This window comes from Convolutriloba macropyga, chromosome 14, assembly GCF_964194025.1.
Source record: "Convolutriloba macropyga chromosome 14, txConMacr16.3, whole genome shotgun sequence".
NCBI lineage: Eukaryota > Metazoa > Xenacoelomorpha > Acoela > Convolutidae > Convolutriloba > Convolutriloba macropyga.
In genome coordinates, this window is record NC_134481.1 from 21,844,192 (window position 1) to 21,863,926 (window position 19,735).

Below are 19,735 nucleotides of genomic sequence, written 5' to 3' on the forward strand. Positions count from 1 at the left end.
AGAACCCTTACCGAATTCACATTTCTGTGGTGAAAATTTAAGTCCACTCTTGCGTATGCATTCGAAAATTTCTTTGAGGTTTGCTATCATTTCTTTGGCATCGGTTGCCGCAGTTCCAACATCATCGACATATTGGAAACATTTGTCATTAAGGATGCATTTGTCTAATTGTTGCCGCATGAACGATGAGAATGCACTTACTGCTCTACTGAGGCCTTGTGCTAGTCGCGTGAATGCGTAGGTTCGAGAGGCAAAATTAAATGCCAGCATTTGAATGGACTGTGGATCTGCCATTTGCAGAGCAAAGTAGGCTTGCGAGCAATCTAATTTGCAGAAATACTTTTTTCCTGCTAGATGGGCACCAGCGTCTAAAAAAGTTGAAATGGGAAAGTTATTGGCGTCGTAATCGTGCCTAACTAAGTGATTGATTTTTCTTAGGTCTATAAGAAGACGTAATTTGCCTGATGGTTTCCTCTGAGCAAAAATTGGTAACGAATATTTTGAAAATGGAAGAGTTTTTATGATGCCGTAGTATTGAACTAGAGCCAATTCTATTTGTAGCTCATCTCTAATATGAATTGGAGTTGGTGGGCTTTGAGTGTATACTGGCCTTTCGTGTTCTGGAGTGAGCTTCACTTTGAAAACGACATTTCGACCGACATCGAGACGATGCCTGGCAAAAATGTCATGGTACTCTACAAGAACTTCCTCAAGCTGAGTCTTTTCCTCTATTGTAAGTAAAGTTGATTCCCACAAAAATTGTTTTAAGAAATCTACTCTATCTTCTTTAGATGAGAAAGGGTTCAGCTTCTCCTTCTCTCTGAATTCTTGAAGTTGAAGAAAAATGGTTTTTTCTATTCCATTTAACTCATCTGGGCGTTCACATGTCTCTGGTGTAGGAAACCAAAAAGTCTCACTTTGTTGTGCTTTTACTTTATGTTGTCTATAGTTGTTATCTTTGAGAAGCTGCGAAATGTGTCTATGGAATTTCTGCTGAGCCAGGATTGCTGGTTCAACAGGTAGAAGGAAATTGGCTTGTTCTGGGGTGAGAATGGAAAACTTACCAATTTTAAGGTACTTTGGTAGGAGTACTAGATTGGGCGAAGCGTTAATTATTCCCTTAGTGCTGTTAAGGCGTCATCGAGGTCGTTGCGGGTAGCATCAGCTAGTCCGCTATAGAAACGCAAAGCGCCTCCAGATAGGTTGAGTTTTAAAAATGCTGGTTGCTGAGCTTCAGCAATTGCGCCAACCGCAATGCCTGCTCGAAGCAGACTTTCAAATTCATCAAAATTTTCATTTGAATTACCTGTAAAGGTGAGAATTTTAAGAAATGGTTGTAAGGCCATGTTTGGGTTTTTAGAGAAACTATTTTCTGTTTGGTTCCCTAGGGGCTAAGGAGTGCAAGTTTGCGAGGCTTATTTTAACTCGATTTTCAGAGGTTAATGAAAGAGTACGTTATCATTAAAAACGAATAGCACTAGTGAGTGGTAAAAAGAGTAGCACTATTGAGGTAGGGGGCGAAAGTTAAAGAAAAAGAATGCTCTGCACCATTTGATTTAATTTGTTTTTACTAACATTTGTTCAGAGTTGTTTTGTAGTCAGTTCATTCCAACATTTATTTGTCTCTGTCCCAGCTTGAAAGATTAACAGGATTTCTCTGCAGTTGAATGTTGGTCTAGCCACGTCAACCTAGTGTTCAGGAAACCAGTTAGGGATGCCACTCACGGAGAAATCACTGGGTTGTTATAATCATTCGTGTGTCTTGTATCGGCATTGGAGATAAAAAGTTGCTGGTAGACAATTCTCCAACAAATAAAGAATGAAATATGCGATGCTGGATTAATTTGGCCAGCCAATTTTATTGAACCACTAAACCGAAGAATGTGAATTTAATCAATTGTTTTCGAATTGCTGAATAACTTTAAGTTAAACAAATGATCTTCATTATCAGGTGTTGTTTATTAAATCTCAAAATAATTTTGTTTTGTAATCGCTTATTTCAACGAACTTCGACAATATTTTTCAACAAAATTTAATAAGCTGTTATATTGAAAGACCAAACGAAAAATAATGGTTTCTTTAATCTGATTGGTTGAAAATTCGTTTTTCACTATATGTCGAAATTATTTGGGTAGACTCTTAACCCTTGTCACCATATAATGTCGGTAGACCGAGTTTCTTGTTTCAGCCAGCAGATACGGGTTCTAGCCTACAAATCCCCAAATCTAATCGACTAGGAAAACAGAATCTTGGAATGCAACTATATAATTATCCAGTTTTTAGTCTCTCTCTCATATTATTCATTCTCTTTCCAGCACTTTTAGAAATAATTATACTGCATTCTGATTGGTTAAAAAATATACTACTTTATATCAATTTAAATACATATCAATTATGATTTTTAAAGCATCAAAGGAGAATTAGGATTCGGCGAATCAGAGATTCGTCATATTGTTCCATTTATCTCCATATCTGGAAGAAAAAAAACGTAAACCAGGAGGTTCTCTCAAAATTTCATAACAAGATTCGCTTAACTGCGAAATAAAATTGACACAAGAGTTACCCAGTTGCTTGCACACAAAGGGAAATGTATGACAGTCGCTTCTATCTTTGAAAAATTAGATGTTTGCAATTTTTTGTATCAAAAACGCTTCAATCAGTCAGCTGATCAAAACTTCAAATACTACGACTTTTCAAGCTAGTATTCCCTTATGCAATTAGTAGTTTCTTATAAAGCAATAATTTTAAAAAATTCGAAGTAGAATAACCGATAACAAATTACAATTATTCTTCATTTCAGTCAAAAAATTAGAAGGCTTTTTGAAAATAATTGTTAGTTAACAATTAATCTTCATTCAAGCAAGTTGAAGCATATTAATCTATTGAGAGTCGCAAAATTAGCGTACGTTTCAAATCCATGAATTCTCAAACCAATTTGAAAAATTTCCCGAAATTAGTTTTCTTTCTATTCTCTTGATCTGATCTATGCTGGTTGCGAAGATACTAAACAATGAAATTTAATGTGATTGCGATAACAGCAACATTTGCATAAATTCCCGATGAAATAACGCGTTAACGCCCAATTCACACTACAAGATCTGCTGCGTCAATAGATCTGCTTTTATCAACACTTACTATTGAAAACAGGGGCGATAGAAGAGTGGGATAAACTGGTAGTCACGGCAACAGTGATAAAGCTGTGCAAATATTGTAATCACAGCGAGAGTTGCTTCAAAACATTACAAGGAAGTGATATCGACCCCTCGAAGTTACTTACCAATTCGGCTTCGCTTCGGAGTTTGATTACTTCTCGATGAGGATAATACACGCGTGGTAATATTCATTCAACCACACAAATATTCTTTTGAAGGGAGAGGGGAGAAGGACGTGACTTCCAAGTAATTTTTTTAAAACTACACGACTAATATTAAGTATTTTTGTTGGAAAACTTCTATCAGTCCCTGAAGATCTCTTCCCTCAACTCTCCTATTATTAAAATGGAATACATGTTACTGTTACTCATCCAATTCACTATTCCAGAAACTCAATTTTTTACTTAAAAAAACTTTCAGTCCTGTGTGGTGAGAAAAAATGAGCCGAGGATTGTGAATGAGATGGACCGGAATATTATGTGCAAACGCACATTACCGAGCCTGCTTGTTGTTCAATTGAGATTAGGATATCAACACATCTAATTCAATTTGCAGTTCCACCGATATCAGGAATGTCAATTGTTACCATCGATGCCATCAATATGTATTAATATGTACTGATAGTAAGACACCAAAATACAAACACAGATATGCAAAGTTACCTTGTGGCAAACCTCCTTCAAGACATGAAACATTGTGTTAAGGCACAGCGCAAGTGTGACCCAAGATTAAACAGGATATAACACGACACGCCCAGACAACAAATGAAACACGCTATTCAATGAATCAACTATTAAATGCTAATGATAGAATAGGCAATGATAAACAAATGGGAAGTTAGATTAAATAGAAAAACTTTTGTTGTAACTAAAATTCACCATGTCACCAAATTGTTTGTGGGCTCAGCAAAAATATTTGCAGATTACCGCGTCGCCATCTCTTGTAGACCATTCATTGCTTCTTATCTTCAAGTGTGATTAAACTCTCACATATTACCTACTCTGCGACTGAATACAGAAAAAAACCGATCTTCACTGACAACGAAAGTTATAACCTAATCAATCAAAACCACAAAAGCACCGGCATATTGTCGAAATAGAAGAACATAACCGGCAGATTGCGGGAGTAGCTGCGAAATAGACTTGCGTGCCGTAAAATATAGATAGAAACAGATATCGATATAAGTTGAAAAAGTTATTGGCGCCGTTCAAAAAGCTATGTTAAAAAACATTCAGCGATATATTAATAAATCTTGTTAAAATGCATTCCGCAGACGCCGTTTTAGTAGGGACCTTATTACATATGAGTTCCTTTGACCTCAAATTAAAATATACACCGACCAACGTCGGATGAATTGCTCTCGAACGAAAGGCTGGGAGCAATTTAACTTATGGGCGTAACAGAAACTTTTTGGGTGCAAAAATTGGGTTAACAATCACTTTTATATGAACAACAAACTTCATTTCAGAACGTGAGCAATTTAAATCACTCAAAATGAAGAAGTAAATCTTGAAAAAGTCATGAAAAGTCACAGAATGAAGATAAAACTAGAAAGCCAGAACAAAAACGCAACATTGATCAAGCAAAAATTTTGCATAATTTTGTTAGTCAAGCAAAACCGACTAGCAAAACATGAATTGCTCTCAAACGATAGGGGAGGGCTATTTATTTTAGAGGGGATGTAGCTTAGAAATGTTTCATAGGTGCAAAAAACACCCCACGTGGATTCGAACACCGGACCTTCGAGGTGGCAGTCGTCTATCTTAACAACTCAGCTACAATGGCTTTGACTTCCTTTCGACCAAAATCGCTTTTAACCAGGAAATATATTTTAAAAGGAGAGACACTTAGATCACTCAAAAATGAAGAACTAAAGTGTGAAAAACTAACTCAAGAAGTCAAAGAACGTTCTAGAAAAAAGGGCAAAAACGGTTAAGCGAAAATTGAGCATAAAACACACATTTACAATAATTGCTTCAAACTTCGTTCGAAAGCAATTAGACATAGCCGACAGAATGTCGAAAAAGCTGCGAAACAGACCTTCGTGATGTAGAATATAGATAGCAACAGATACAGAATCGAATTGATGCGGTTGCCAACCTTTTTAAAGACAAAATTCTTTTCAAAAAATTCAAAATTGTTATTTTTGTCGCCCTGCTTTATTATTAACATTGATCATTATGTTGAAGTCCCATATTGACATTTATGGGATTTAGAGTGATCTCACGTGACCTTAATAAAAAAGTCATTTAGAGAGCGAGGTAGGTAAGTCAGTTATGATCAAAAAAATTGTACACAGCTTAGATTAAAAATCATCGCCATTTAGATTAGGAAATGACGTTACGCACATAAAAGAGACAAAGGAGTAACGAAATAGAGTTTTAAAAATATCAAAATTTCTCATTTTAAATTTGCAGCGAGCAAAAGCGAACAAAGAAAAATATGGCCAGACGACGAAACGAAAACGAAGACCAAGATCACCGCAATGTAAATACGCTCAACTTACAGCTTCGCAGCTATAAAAAAACCGCTATATAGTTATAATGAGTTAAACAGGCAACGTTCCGAAAAAATCGTGACAGCGCCAAATCAAATGCAGAAATTATTGTAAAAATAACTTTGATCTGCCCATCAGTGCAACGAAGACTACTCACCCTGACTTTGTTAATGGTGTGGATGTCACCAAGGAACTCGAAGAGGTCGAAGAACATGGAGTGGTAGTAAGAACCACTCCTCAACACCTCGAGAAGCACAGAGGGCATCGGAAGTCCGCTAGGGTTGGGGGATGTCGGAGGACTGCCCAAAGGACCACTCGATATCTCACTCACTTCTGGACCACCAAAGCGCAGATCCAAAATGGCAAACTAAAAGTCAACTCAATCAAATTATGAGGCTAACATAAGTGCCGTGGCTATCCAATTAACTACTATAGCTAAATATACAACGAATTTTTTACAAACACAAATGCGCCGAATTTACTTTCTCTGGATTCTTATTGCTTTTTCGTTGAAAAATTTTTAGTTGAAAAAATTTAAACGGCCGGCAGATTGCCGGAAAATAGCCGCGACAGACGCTTGTAGCGTTACATGAATTGAAACAACTATAGAAACAAAATAGACAGATCGACCACCAGTCCTTTAATAGACCACTAGACTTTTTGGGTTAGCTTCGGACTGTCATTTTTATGATATACATAAGCTCTATAAGGAGAAAGCCCTAATAGGGCTTTTCAAAATAAGGATCTTTTCCGTTTGTGCTCCCTCAGCTTAGTGGGCGCATATTATTTGCACCCCCCCCCCCCCTCCCCAGATGAACGTGCAATATTTGGGGGGGGGGGCACAAACGGAAAAGATCCCAAAATTAATATTCGAAATCAAAAACTCAAGACTCTAATATTCAAGAATTAGGGCATATGTTTGGCACTACTTAGATGCACACTATTGACTTTTAATAAGTAAATGTTCATAAAATTTAAAGGTTCATAAGTGAGCTCAGAAGTCATTTTTTTGAGTGAGGTAAGTCATTGAAAAAGGCAATTCCAAGAAGTCACGGTAAGACGAAACAAAAATCTGTTAGACGAAGTAAAAAAACATAGCGGGACAAGTCCTGACGTACAATTCAAAGAATTTTCATTGACTAAAAAACTAGACCTAAAACGGACTATGAATGGATTGGAAAAACCATTTAGAAAATCCGATCCAAAAAATCGAAAAAACAGTAAAAATCAGAGTGAAATTGGCGCATGTGAACAAAAAACCACTAGCGAGAAAGCGAATTTTTGTTCAAACACTGTTTTCTCACTCTACTTTAAATTCAGAGCAAAAAAATTTCACGCCGCAAAACCACTCCCTTTTTCGCTCCACTTCCTGTTTCGGCGTGACCAAAATCACTACTCCAATTTGACTTCAAAAATCATGAAAATGTGTGAACAGATCTTAAAAAAAGACAGCGCCCCAATACAATTCAAATTCTTTGAATTGTAAAAAAAAATTAGGAGCGCTATAATAGCCGCCTAGAATTGAGGACGCGGCTATTAATAAATATTTGAACAAGTCAAAATATAATTAATAGACCAGAATCTTTGTGAAATTATACATCATTACCATTTGATTCCTCGCAAGAACAAGAAATTTTTAAAATATAAAATTGTCGCTTTATAAACTATCAATTACCTTACCTGAACAAGACGGACCAAGTTTTCCACAGGTAAGTTCACTTTGAACTTGAGGCCATTCACCAACTCCTGACAAATGACACGAGCATAATATGTCTGCCATGAATTGTTATTCTTCTCCATCTTGTCCACCTGAAACGGTTAACAGCCATATTCAAATTGCTCAACTATACAAAACTACCAATTTTGAACAGTTCAGGCTCATCAAACCAGTGAAGTAATAAAATTTGGAGTGGTCTACAACACAAAAAATGGCTCCCTTCTGGGATTAGTTTCGAACCCAATCATTTGGTGCTTTATATACCTTTTAGTTGTTCCTTATATCCTTTTAGCCTAAACCACCGTACTACAGAAGCATCTTTTTGCAGCATTTTTAGGGGTAGGTTCGAGACTGGGTTTAGAGGGATCCGTTTTCTGTGCGGTAGACCACCCCAAATTTTACTACTCAGTGAACATACACAAACATTCTTCAGGATTATTGGAAAAGGTTAAAACAATATCATAGATGTGAGACGCAAAATCAATCTTACAGTTATTTGTTTTGAGGAAACTTTAACTTCCAGGAAACATCTTCACAACGTTCCAAATATACGAACCTTAAAATGGAATACATATGTGGGCGACCTGACAGATTCCATCAATTCGAAAATCTGAGGGACTGTAAACACTGACGCCTGCAGAACGTAACTAAGCAACGTGCCAAATGAGTGGAGAATCACTTGAGTCTTGCCAAGAACAGTCAACGCCCCCGGGATCTTTTCCATTCTAAAGAGGCAATTGTTTCCTTTTCCATTGATAGATTGTTACCGCAGATTATATAATTATGAAATACTATACACCTTCCGTGAGAAAACCTGAGTATTTTTATTTTTTTTGTTCGTCAGAAACTCATTTTTATTGGGCCTATGCCCCATTTCTCTTACTCTTTAACAAAAAGTAGAAGTTCAATTCTCAATTTAAGCAGAAAAGAGAGTTTTTGAAGAGCAAAAACTCTTTTTGAAGAGCAAAAGTTTTTTAGCTGCGAAAGAATAGACTTGCGTGCCGTATGATAGAGATAGAAACAGATACAGATATAAGCTAATTAGTTATCGACGCCGCTCAAAAAGCTATGTAAAAAATAAACGAACATAGCCAGCAGATTGCCGGAATAGCTGCGAAAGAACAGACCTGCGTGCCGTATAATAGAGATAGAAACAGAGACAGATCTAAATTGAAAAAAATTGACGCCTCTCAAAAAGCTAGGTAAAAAAACATTTAGCTATAAATTAATGAAACTTGTTAAAATTCATCCCGCAGAAGCCTCTTATTAGGGACCTATATTGTACATATGAGTTCCTTTGACCCTAAACAAATTCAAATTAAACCTAAGCTTTAAAGTGCAAAAGTCATTTTATAGAGTGAGGTAAGTCACGTATGATCAAAATCTAATCACGCAAAAAACTTTTGCTAAAGAGAGTGAGAAATGACGTCACGCGCGCAAACGCCGTTAGTGAGTGGAAGAAGTCATTCAGCAAATTTGACTTTTTCAGCTTTGCTGTGTGAACAAATGTAAAACGAAAAAAGAGCGTCAGACGACGAATCAAAAAACATAGCAGGACAAGTCCTGACGTACAATTCAAAGAATTTTCATTGACTTAACAAACAGCTAGACCTAGAACGGACAAGGAGTGAATTGGGAAAACCATTTCTAAAAAAAATCAGATGAAAACACAGAAAATCAATGTCAAAATGCTGCTAGGGAGAACAAAAAACCACTAGTGAGATATGTAATTTTGATTCTAACAAAAAACTAGGTCCAGAATGAGCTGTGAATGGATTGGAAAAACTATTTAGAAAAATATCCGATCCAAAAAATCGAAAAATACAGAAAATCAGATAAATTGCCGCATGTGAACAAAAAACCACTACCGAGAAACGAATTTTTGTTCAAACACCGTTTTCTCATTCTACTTGGGCGGCTATTAATAAGACTTCTAAACCAAAAAAATTAACAAAAAAACGGTTTTAAAAAGCCGCACGTGAACACAAAATTTCGCTCGCTTACAGAAATTTTTTTCACACATCAATTTCTCGCCCTCTCGAAAACAGCGGAATGAACAAAAAACCACTCTCTTTTCGCTCCCTTCTTCACTTTTGTTCAACACCCAAACCACTCTAAAAATTTTCACGCGTTTCATTTCCTGCTTCAAAATTCACTCCAATTAAAGTGATTAAAAAAAAGGACTTCTCCAATACTCCTCTTCGAGTCGTAAAAAGACAACGCCCCAATACAATTCAAATTCTTTGAATTGTAAAAAACCAAGAGCAACACAATATAGCTACGCTCAGCTCACAGCTTCGCAGCTATAATAAACTAAAAAGGAGATTTGGGCGTTCAAATTTTGTCGAAGTGTTTTAGGCTACACCAACCGTCAACCGTTTATTTGTTCACAAAGGCTTATGCAAGCCAAAAAATATTGTGAAAGCTTGAAAGGAAACAGATGCCTGAAGAGAATCGAGGCTATCTTCAGGAGCGGTGTGACATCGTGTACTAATGGCATGCAGGGAGCCAACTTCTTGAAGAAGTTATCAAAGTGTGACATCACATTGGGAGTCAATCCAAGTCCTTCAAAGTGGATGTTGGACATGTACACTGCCATGTTGTTTAGTAGCGTCATCAAGTTCTCAGTCGGCAGAGTTTTGCGCATGTTCAAATTGCACAGCAACAAGTCAATCGAATCGACCAATGAGAGCTCGTGGAAGTCGATAAGACATTGAGCGATGTAAGAGAACACATTGTTAGGTATACATGGAGTGATAAACAGTTGGTTGAACAAGCCATATGGAGCCAGCTGATGTAATGTACAACGCATGAACTGTTTAGCTACGTTCAGACACGTATCGCGAACCCAGAGCTTACTCTCGGCTTGCCAGTTATAGAGGGGTTGTTGGCCAAGTCTGGAAATAGCGACGAAAATGTCGAGGAGGAATGGGGCACTGCCGACGGGATCGCGGTAGACGAATGTCCTCAAGACAGTAATGCTTAAACTGAGGGTCTTCTCATCGAAGTCTTCAATGGCAGCTTTGCAATCAAGACACCTGAAATCAGAAAAGTTATAAGATATAGAAGAGTCCAACTCCAAAAATTGACAAAAAATTTTAGAGCTCTTTCGATCATATTGACATAACCGACTCACGTCGCGCGAATTGCTCTCAAACGACCGGCGCGCGGTTGGCTTCGGTAGTAACCAGCTTGTGTGCTAGCAGTCGGGTGGATTAGGAAGGGAGAGGAGAGGGAGAGGGGGTGGAAGGGGTCTCAAACCACCAAATAAAGCATTTGCACTATAACTGTCAACTCAGCAGCTTCGGTGATTCGCAGAGCTCCAAGAGAGCTGCTAGTGACTTAATGTACTCCGTGCTTTACCAGTTTTCGAGGACGAAGTTAAACGAAACAGTCAAGCGAAAAATAGCATCAGAGCAATTAAAACAATGCCGGCAGCTTACAAACTTCCATTTAAATAATGAAAATTTGAATGTTCTAAATAGTTGTAAGTATCTTGGAGTGTTTCTAGATAAAAAGTTGTCTTTTAAACCACACATAGAGAGTGTTCTAGAAAGGCTTGGAAGACAATGTGGCATAGTGTCCAAATTGCGACATTATGTTCCAAGGAATGTTCTGTTGAGATACTATTCCTCAAACATTAAACCAATCATTCAATATGGACTGCTAGTGTACGGCTGTGTAAGCTACAGAACATTGGAACCAATTTTGAAGATGCAAAAGAAAATTCTTCGACTTATCTTGTTTCTCAAATATCGACAAAGTGTAAGCGAATACTTTAATTTAAATATTTTGACAGTGCACGAGCTTTATGTTTATGAGTTACTGAAATTCGTTTTACGGTCTCTTAATAAACTCCATACTGATGATTATCTTAATAGCCTCTATGAGTTTGATGTGACAATACATTCAACAAGGAGGTCTCAAAAGAGTTTTCTGAAAATTCCAACGTGTCGAAAAATCCTAGAGAAAAATTCGCTAAAATATCGGGGAACTAAATTGTTAAATATTTTTTATAGACAATGGAATATTTGGTTCAAATTTGTGTAACATGAGTCAGTCAGTATTCACTAAAACGGTACATGACTTGAGGGACAGCTTCATTTTAGCGAACTGTGATTTAATTACAAAAATTTTCGAGTAACTTTATTCGATGTTTCTTTTTTTCCATGATCTGTCTTAGCTGATTTATTTATTAAAAAATTGGGATTTTAAAAGTACTACCCTATGGTTGAATGCTAAGAGACATAGCAATTAGGGTTCCCTTTCTGGTGTGAAAAAATGACCCTCTGAAACCTTCTAGTTTTCGAGATATGGCCATTTTTGTGATTTTTGAAGGTTCCCTCGGAAAATTTGGTTCCAAAACTTAGAAAAAAATAAATTTTTCTTTTTTTTTGTATTTTTTTTCTTTCTGCTCTACGTTTTACTATGGTGCTGTACTGGACATACTAAACCCAGTAGTACAAACCATACGTCTGTAAATTCTGAACTTTTACTTAACTTGGCAAATTTACACTATGAAACTCAAAAATTAAAAAAAAAATTCCTTATTAAATAATGTCGTTAAGGGCTGCGCTAGTGTGATCCTGCTGGATCCGTTCGCGGTCCTCTCTGGGTACAAACAAAACTTACTCACTCCAAGATACTTTAAAAAAAATTCGATTTATCGAATTTTGTTGATCTATTTTGATATAAAATTTTATTGTTTATTTTGTTATCCAGAGGAATTTACTCTCTCTCTCTCTCTCACAAGAATAGCTCCAAAAGAGAAATGGGTGCACTAGAATAGAGAGAAACAGATACACAAATAAGCGCTCTAATCAATTGCAGCCTGCTTCAGTGTGTGTGTGTGTGTGTGTGTGTGTGTGTATTTGTGTGTGTGTGTGTGTGTGTGTGTGTGTGTGTGTGTGTGTGTGTGTGTGTGTGTGTGTGGGGGGGGGGGGGGTGTAGCCTGATGAATGGGACTCAGAAATTCACTAAAGAGGTTAATATTAGAGGTTAATATATACCACTATTAAGATTTAAAGAGAAAAAAATGGCACCCGTTCTGCGGCTCTTATCATTTGACTTTCAGTTTTAAATTGCCGCCAATTGAATTCAGCAGCTTGAAATCGTGGATGAGAGAGATCACGCAAAACGCAGAAAATCAAGGGCGTAAAAGTCACTCGAAAAGTAAAAAAACGTCAAGCAAAAATTTTGCATAAAAAAGACAATAATTGCTTCTAAAAAATCAGGATATGGTTTGGACACATTTACTCAGCACAAGTCTTTTTATTGGGTAATTTGATGACGCCTCTATTATTAATTGAGTAAGTATTCATTCATTCTTATCTCATAACTCAGACAGACTACCTAGACAAAAAAAGACAAGCAAGCACGCAAACTCAAAAATCAGTGATATTGTTAGGACTATAGTGTCAAAGACGATAAAAGTCACATAGGATTTTAAAAAACTCAATAAAATTAATTATACATCATTAAAGAGCTCATGAGAGCTGTCAATTATGACTCTAAGTTACTTGTAATATTATAAGAAATCGGCAGGGGGGTCTTAAGAACAGAGCTCTGATGAAAATAGGTGGTCGAGATTGAAATTCAAAATCTCAAAATCCTCAAGCATTAGAGTACTTAAGTTTAGGGTAAAATTTTGGTGCACTCTAATGACTTTCCGATTATTGAATGTTTCAAAGAAGTAAACTTCTTAACGTGAGTGCACTATTCATCTGCTTACTCAGATAAGTAAAAATTTTCTCAATTGACACAAAAGCTGACACCAAAGAATAGAGATAATAACGTCACAATTCCAATAGCTGAGCGGTAGAAGCCACTGAGCGGTACAAGTCAAATGGTTGCAAGAATAATAGCCAGAGACGACTAATCAAAACACAGATAAGAAAAGAATTACCATCCAAAGATTTTTTGAAATTGTCAACCCCATTCAAGAACGAACGTTCATACCATAAATTTGTATTTATGTATTACAAACAAAAGGGCTCCTGACAATAATGCGAATAATTAATGAGTTGACAAGATCAACGACAAAAGCGGGAAAAACTCATAACTCACGAGAAAAAAACAGAACATTGTCAAAGTTAAAAAATTAATTACCCATATACAAAAAACATTAAATGGATTCATTTATTTTTTATTAGAAAGCCTATGGTAACTGTCAATAATATGCCTACGTGAGAGAAAAAACAATAAGAACAGATTAACATTTGCAAATACTTCCAGAAAGCACAGTGTAAAAGTAAAAAAAAACGATTAATGCCCCCAAAGCCCCAAAATTATACCTTAGTTTGGCCCCAAAACTATACCTTTAATCGTCTTCACGAATAAGGGCCATTAGGCTAATACTAAGGCCAGCTGCTAATCGCGCTCATGAACCCTGATAAACCAAAACTCAATTAATTAACGACCTGGTTTTATCGGCCTATCCCATTTTCTAACCGCATTCACAATATTTTTCAAATTTATATGAATGAATTCTTAAATCACGTCAATAAGCTCAGCACTAATACCAGCTAGCAGTACACTCTAAAAAATTTGAAGTACACTCTAAATAAAAGTACTTAAACGTTAAGTCGTAGTGCCCAAGCTTTCTTTTAATCCCGTTTCCTTTAATTGTGGTCTTTTGACCTCGACCGTATTCAATGAAAGAAAGAATTCATTAAAATCCATGCAATTGAAAGAGTGTGTGAGGTTAACCAGAAGTCAAGCCTGAAAGAAGTGATTTAAAATGAAAATTTCTTCGAAAAATAAAACGAATTAAAAAAGGACAGCACCTAAATAATAGTCTAGAAGAGGCTGCCGGCATCTATTAAACGTCAAATAGTTTTAATTGCGTCGGGACCAGCCAGTAAAGCAACTAAGTAAACAAAATTAATGTTTATTTCTTCACCAAAGATCTCCAGAAATCGTACACATAGCCGGCAGATTGCCGGAGTAGCTGCGAAAGAATAGACTTGCGTGCCGTATAATTGCGAATAGTAACAGATACAGATAAAAGTTGAAAAAGTTATCGACGCCACTCAAAAAGCTATGTAAAATTCAGCGATAAACTAATAAAGCGTGTTTAATTTCATTGCGCAGAAGCCTTTTCATCAGGGACATTTACACATACGAGTTCCTTTGACCTTAACCTAATTCAAAATAAACTTAAATTTTAAAGTGCAAAAGTCATTTGATTGAGTGAGGTAAGTCACTTATGATCAAAATCTAATCACGCAAAAAAAAACTTTTGCTGGAGAGAATGAGAAATGACGTCACGCGCGCAAAAGCCGATAGTGAAAGGGAGATGTCATTCAGAAAATTTGGCTTTGTTGTGTAAACAAATCTAAAACGAAAAAGAGCGTCAGCCGACGAAACAAAAAAACCAAGAGCACCGCAATATAGCTCCGCTCAGCTTACAGCTTCGCAGCTTTTAAAACCATTAGCCGCCCGTTGATGGATTCACAAAATGCAACTCAGCTCCACTTGAACAGGTGCATTGCCCTTAATAGCATTCGCAAAAAAATCAAGCGTGAAGTCAGTGAAACAGAAGTCAAAATACCGCACGTGAGTGAAAAAAATCGACTAAACACCAATTTCTCGCTTCTCATAAAAATTGAAAATTTTTACGCTTTACTACACGCAAACTACTCGCTTCTTCGCTCGCTCCAACGTGACTAAAATCAGCACTCTAGTTCGACTTCTCATTGAAATCGAAAAGTCGAAAAATTTGAAGAAAAATCTTCGGATTGCAAAACTACGGTGAGATCAATAATGACCTCGCTATTGCTTCACGGCTATTAAAAAATCAAAATCACCGCAATATAGCTACGCTCAGATAACAGCTTCCCAGCTTCCCAAGATATAAGAACCACATACTGGTTAGGTAATTTCTATGCTAAATAGCAAGGTAGAATCATACCTTCTCAATACCATGGCACCCTCGTCTTCGTTGAACCTGGCATACACCGAGAAGGAACTGTTCCTCCTGTTGGCATGATAGCCACCCAGACCAGCTGACCCACCGGCTGAGTTAGCGCCACCTCCTCTGTCGGAACCAGAGCTACCACCCCCGGCAGCAGCATTTGGAGACAGACAGTGCAAGTCCCGCCAACTTGACGCCACAATTGACGACAGCTTGTTGGCTGAGTCTCTCCTGAAATAGGCAAATGATCACTAAAACTTAGATAGAGCTTCCCAAATTGAAATGTAGAAAATTGAACTGTAGAAATGTAGAAAATGTTGCCAGTATCTTCTATGCGTTGTCATTATTGTCGTTATCTAAGTTCGTAGCGACATATGGGCATTTGGGTTTTCTGTACATAAAATTATCTCCAAAATTCTCCAACAAAACTTAGTGCTGCTACTTGGCATTATTCGACACGAACCGTAAGGACCTTCTGATGACCTAGCAATAGGGTGTCTTTTAATGTAGCCAGGATAATTACAGTAATGCTCATAACTTCTTTCTGTTAAATTCTGAGAAGTTATATTTTGATTACGAATCCGTAAGTTATTGCTGCTTCTATTAGCTGCTCTCTAATAACCTTCATTCAGAATGACACACACTCACTTGACCTTATCTCTTTGAATTAAAATAAAGAAAAGTCAGTTTCAGAGTCAGGAAGTCAATTTTGAGAGCGAGGTAAGACACGCGTGACCAAAAACTTAATCACGCAAAAGAACAAAAAAAACTCGATCCAACAACAGTCAAAATCACGTCACGCACACAATTCAGTTGAAATCGCATGAACGAATGCACAAAAAGCAGATTTGAAGTGAGTGAGGTGATTGTCATATGGTCGAAACAAAAATCTGGACGACGGAACAAAAACATAGCAGGACAAATCCTGACTAAAATTCGAAAATTTTTTGAATAAACAAAAAACTAGACCTAGAACGAAAATCAAAGTGAAATTGCCGCATGTGAACGAAAAACCAATAGCGAGAAAGCGAATTTTTGTTCAAACACCGTTTTCTCACTCTAATTTAAAATTAGAGCAAGAAAAATTTACGCCGCAAAACCACTCGCCTTTTCGCTCCACTTCCTGTTTCGGCGTAACCAAAATCACAAATCCAATTTGACTTCAAAAATCATGAAAATGTGTGAAACTATCTTAAAAAAACAGCGCCCCAATACAAATCAAACTCTTTGAACTGTAAAAACCAGAGCAGGACAAGACCGGACGTACAATTCAAAGAATTTTTATCGACTAAACAAAAAACTAGACATAGAATGTACTATAATTTGATTGGGATAACCGTTTAAAAAATCCGACCTAGAAAATAGAAAAAACAGTAAACATCAAAGTGAATTCCGCATGTGAACAAAAAAAGCAAAGTTTTGTTCAAACACCCTTTTTCGCAATGTACTTTAAAATTAGAGCAAAAAATTCCACGGCGCAAAACCACTCGCTTTTTCGCTCCATTTCCTGTTTCGGCATGACCAAAATCACTACTCCAAATTGACTTCAAAAATCATGAAAATATGTGAACATATATTAAAAAAAATACAGCGCCCCAGAACAATTCAAAGTATTTGAATTGCAAAAAGATAAAGCACCAAAATAATCTAATTCTCGGATTTTAAAAAGGAGTTCGCCTAAAAGATAGACGTTGAGAGGCTGACGCCGGCTATTAAAAAACAGAAAATCTATGTCACGTCATCGCATTTGCACAAAAAACCACAAGCGAGAAAGCGAATTTTCGTTCAAACACCGTTTTCTCACTCTACTTTAAAACAAGAGCGAAAAATCTTCACACCGCAAAACTACTCGCTTTTTCACTCCACTTCCTGTTTCAGGGTGACCAAAATCACCACTTCAATTTATATTCAAAAATCATGAAAAGGCGTGAACAGATCTTAAAAAAAAGACAGCGCCCCAATAAAATTCAAATTCTTTGAATTATAAAAAAGCAGAAGGCCAATAATATTCCCAGCCATGGCTGTGCGGCTATCAATAAAAAATAAGCGTTTACAGAAACAAATCTTGCAAAAACTTGCTCCACTAAAAGTGAAAAATGACGTCACACGTGACAAAGCAGATTTGAAGAGATTGTGACGTCATATGGTCGTAACAAAAACCTTGACAACGAAAACTTAAAGAAACAAAAGGGCAAAAAAATTCCCAGCTATCAGTTTGCGGCTATTATGCAAAACAGTAGAAAAAATATTTTTAAAAACTTATAAGCCATTAACTGCCTTTTGATGAATTTGATGAAAACAAAATTATGAATTATGTACTATTAGAACATAAACCCACTAACATAGGAAAAAATGACAGGTGGCACATTTAATTCATGTACTGTAGCCTAGATAAAATTTTCGTTATGGTGCGATGGTAGAGTTCGAACCCCGAGTCGGGTTCCGTCTCCTCGACGCAGGTATTAACCACTCGGCTGTCAGGGCCTTGTCTTCGAATCTCAAACAATCGGTTTTGTTTGAACAACAAACTTTATTTCGGAGTGAGCATTTGGAATCACCCAGTAAGCAAGAAGAAGCGCGTGCAAAAGTCACTTGGGAAGTCATTGATTATTCTGCAAAAGCGCAAAAACGCTCCAGCAAAAAAATTGCAAAAAAAGCATACACGTTTACAATAATTGCTATTCATTCGAGAGCAATCAACCATAACCGACTAAATGTCGGAAGAATGGCTCTCGAACGACCAGCGGGAGCTCTAATCAATTGCAGCCTGCTTCAGTCGGGGGAGGAGGAGCCTAAATGGGACTAAGAAGTTCAATAAAGGGCTTCAAATAACCACATTAGAGGCTAACATATAGCACTATTAAGATTTAAAGTAAAAAATGGCACCAGTTTCAGCGCACTTTTCAGTTGACTTTTAGTATTAAATTGCCGCCAATTGAGTTCAATTGCTTGAAATTGTGATTGAGAGAGAATTTTAGATCACGCGAAACGCAAAAAGTCAAGGGCGTAAAAGTCACTCGAGAAGTCAAAATTGTCAAGCGAAAATTTTGCATAAAAAAACATAGCCGGTAAAATACCGGAACGAAATTAGAACATCAAAATAGACAAGAGAAAAAAACAAAAGTAGCCCAACAAACCACATTAAAGTGTTTTAAGGTTCTACTTCATTTCACCCCTATTCGTTAAACCCTCTATCGTTTAACCCCGATTTATTCACACCCTATCATTTAACTCTCTATCATTTCACCCCTCTATCATTTCATCCCGCCAATTAGCTGTCAACATTAAAGGCATGTTTTGTCATAATTAAGTGGATAAATTAATCCCGCGTTCGGTTGTGATAGTTTCATATCAAGTCCCAGAGGCCGATTAGGCATAGCCGTGGCCCGCGAGGCATAGCCAAATCAATATTTTGCTAATTTATTATTCTTTATTTTATAAAGATTAAAATCGGGGTTAAAAGATACAGGGGTGAATAAATCGGGGTTAAATGATAGGGGGTTAAATAAATAGGGGTGAAAAAGCGGGACACCGTTTTAGAAATGCCGAAAATTTTTTAGGTGCGGGGTAGCTAGGTGGGGTGGGTGGTTAGATAGGTTGGGGAGGTGGGTAGTGCTGGGGTAGTTAGGTGAAGGGAGGGGTAGTTTGGGCGGTAAGGGTAGGTGAAGGGGGGGGGTAAGTTGGGGCGGGGGGTAGATAGATGGTGGAGGGGGGTAGGTGGTGGTGGTGGGGGGGGGGGTAGGTAGGTAGGTGGGTAGATAGGCTGGTGAGGTGGGCGTTGCTGGGGTAGTTGGGGGGGGGGGGGCTAGGTGGGGGTAGCTAGGAGAAGGGAGCTCGTAGGGGTAGGTGGGGGTAAATTGGGGGGGTTACGGGGGGCGGTGGGGGGTAGGTGGGTGTTTGTGGGGGTAGATAGGTGGTGGTGAGGGGGGGGGGGGGTTGTGTGGTGTAGTTTGAATATTTAGGGGTGACTTATATAGGAACTAAATAACTCAACATGACCTCTTCACCTTGAACATTTCCAGCAGTTCCTAATAACTATACATTACAAACGAAGCTACTGTTAAAGTCTGATGTTCAAAAACAGAAGTCAACAATCAAAAACGGAGGTAAATGCTCGAACAGAAAGAAGTCAAAATTCAAGCCATGAACAAACTTGCTTCCTGCTAAAAAAACATAGCCGGTAAATACCGGAAACGACTCGAATCGTCCTGCAAAATAATCTCTACGCTAACTTGGACAAAATCAGAATACTGAAAAAAAACAAAAAATAACAAAAATAGTAGACCAGTATAACATAAAAATCGTTAAAATTTTTTTCAATTCAGGGGTGTGAGTAGGTGCTGGTGGGGGCGGGGGGTTGGTAGGTGGTGGTGGGGGATGTAGGTAGGTACGTGGGGGGGAGGTAGGTACGTTGTGGGGGGGGGGGTAGTTTTTTTGGGGGGAGGGCGGGGTAG

The 19,735-nt window shown here is 37.5% G+C and overlaps 1 protein-coding gene across 5 annotated transcripts in view; it reads right to left on the minus strand.

Annotated features, from left to right (window-relative positions):
• The window catches only part of LOC142353171 (protein unc-79 homolog), a 179,853-nt gene that overhangs the window by 45,106 nt on the left and 115,012 nt on the right, over window positions 1–19,735 (minus strand). For all 5 annotated transcript variants that reach the window (XM_075405385.1, XM_075405384.1, XM_075405383.1 and 2 more), the window contains 5 exons: window positions 15,279–15,512; window positions 9,811–10,404; window positions 7,923–8,091; window positions 7,330–7,458; window positions 5,807–6,016 (listed from right to left, as the gene is read on the minus strand). In XM_075405385.1, coding sequence (XP_075261500.1) covers window positions 5,807–6,016; window positions 7,330–7,458; window positions 7,923–8,091; window positions 9,811–10,404; window positions 15,279–15,512 — 1,336 coding nt within the window. The remainder of the gene's footprint in view (window positions 1–5,806; window positions 6,017–7,329; window positions 7,459–7,922; window positions 8,092–9,810; window positions 10,405–15,278; window positions 15,513–19,735) is intronic.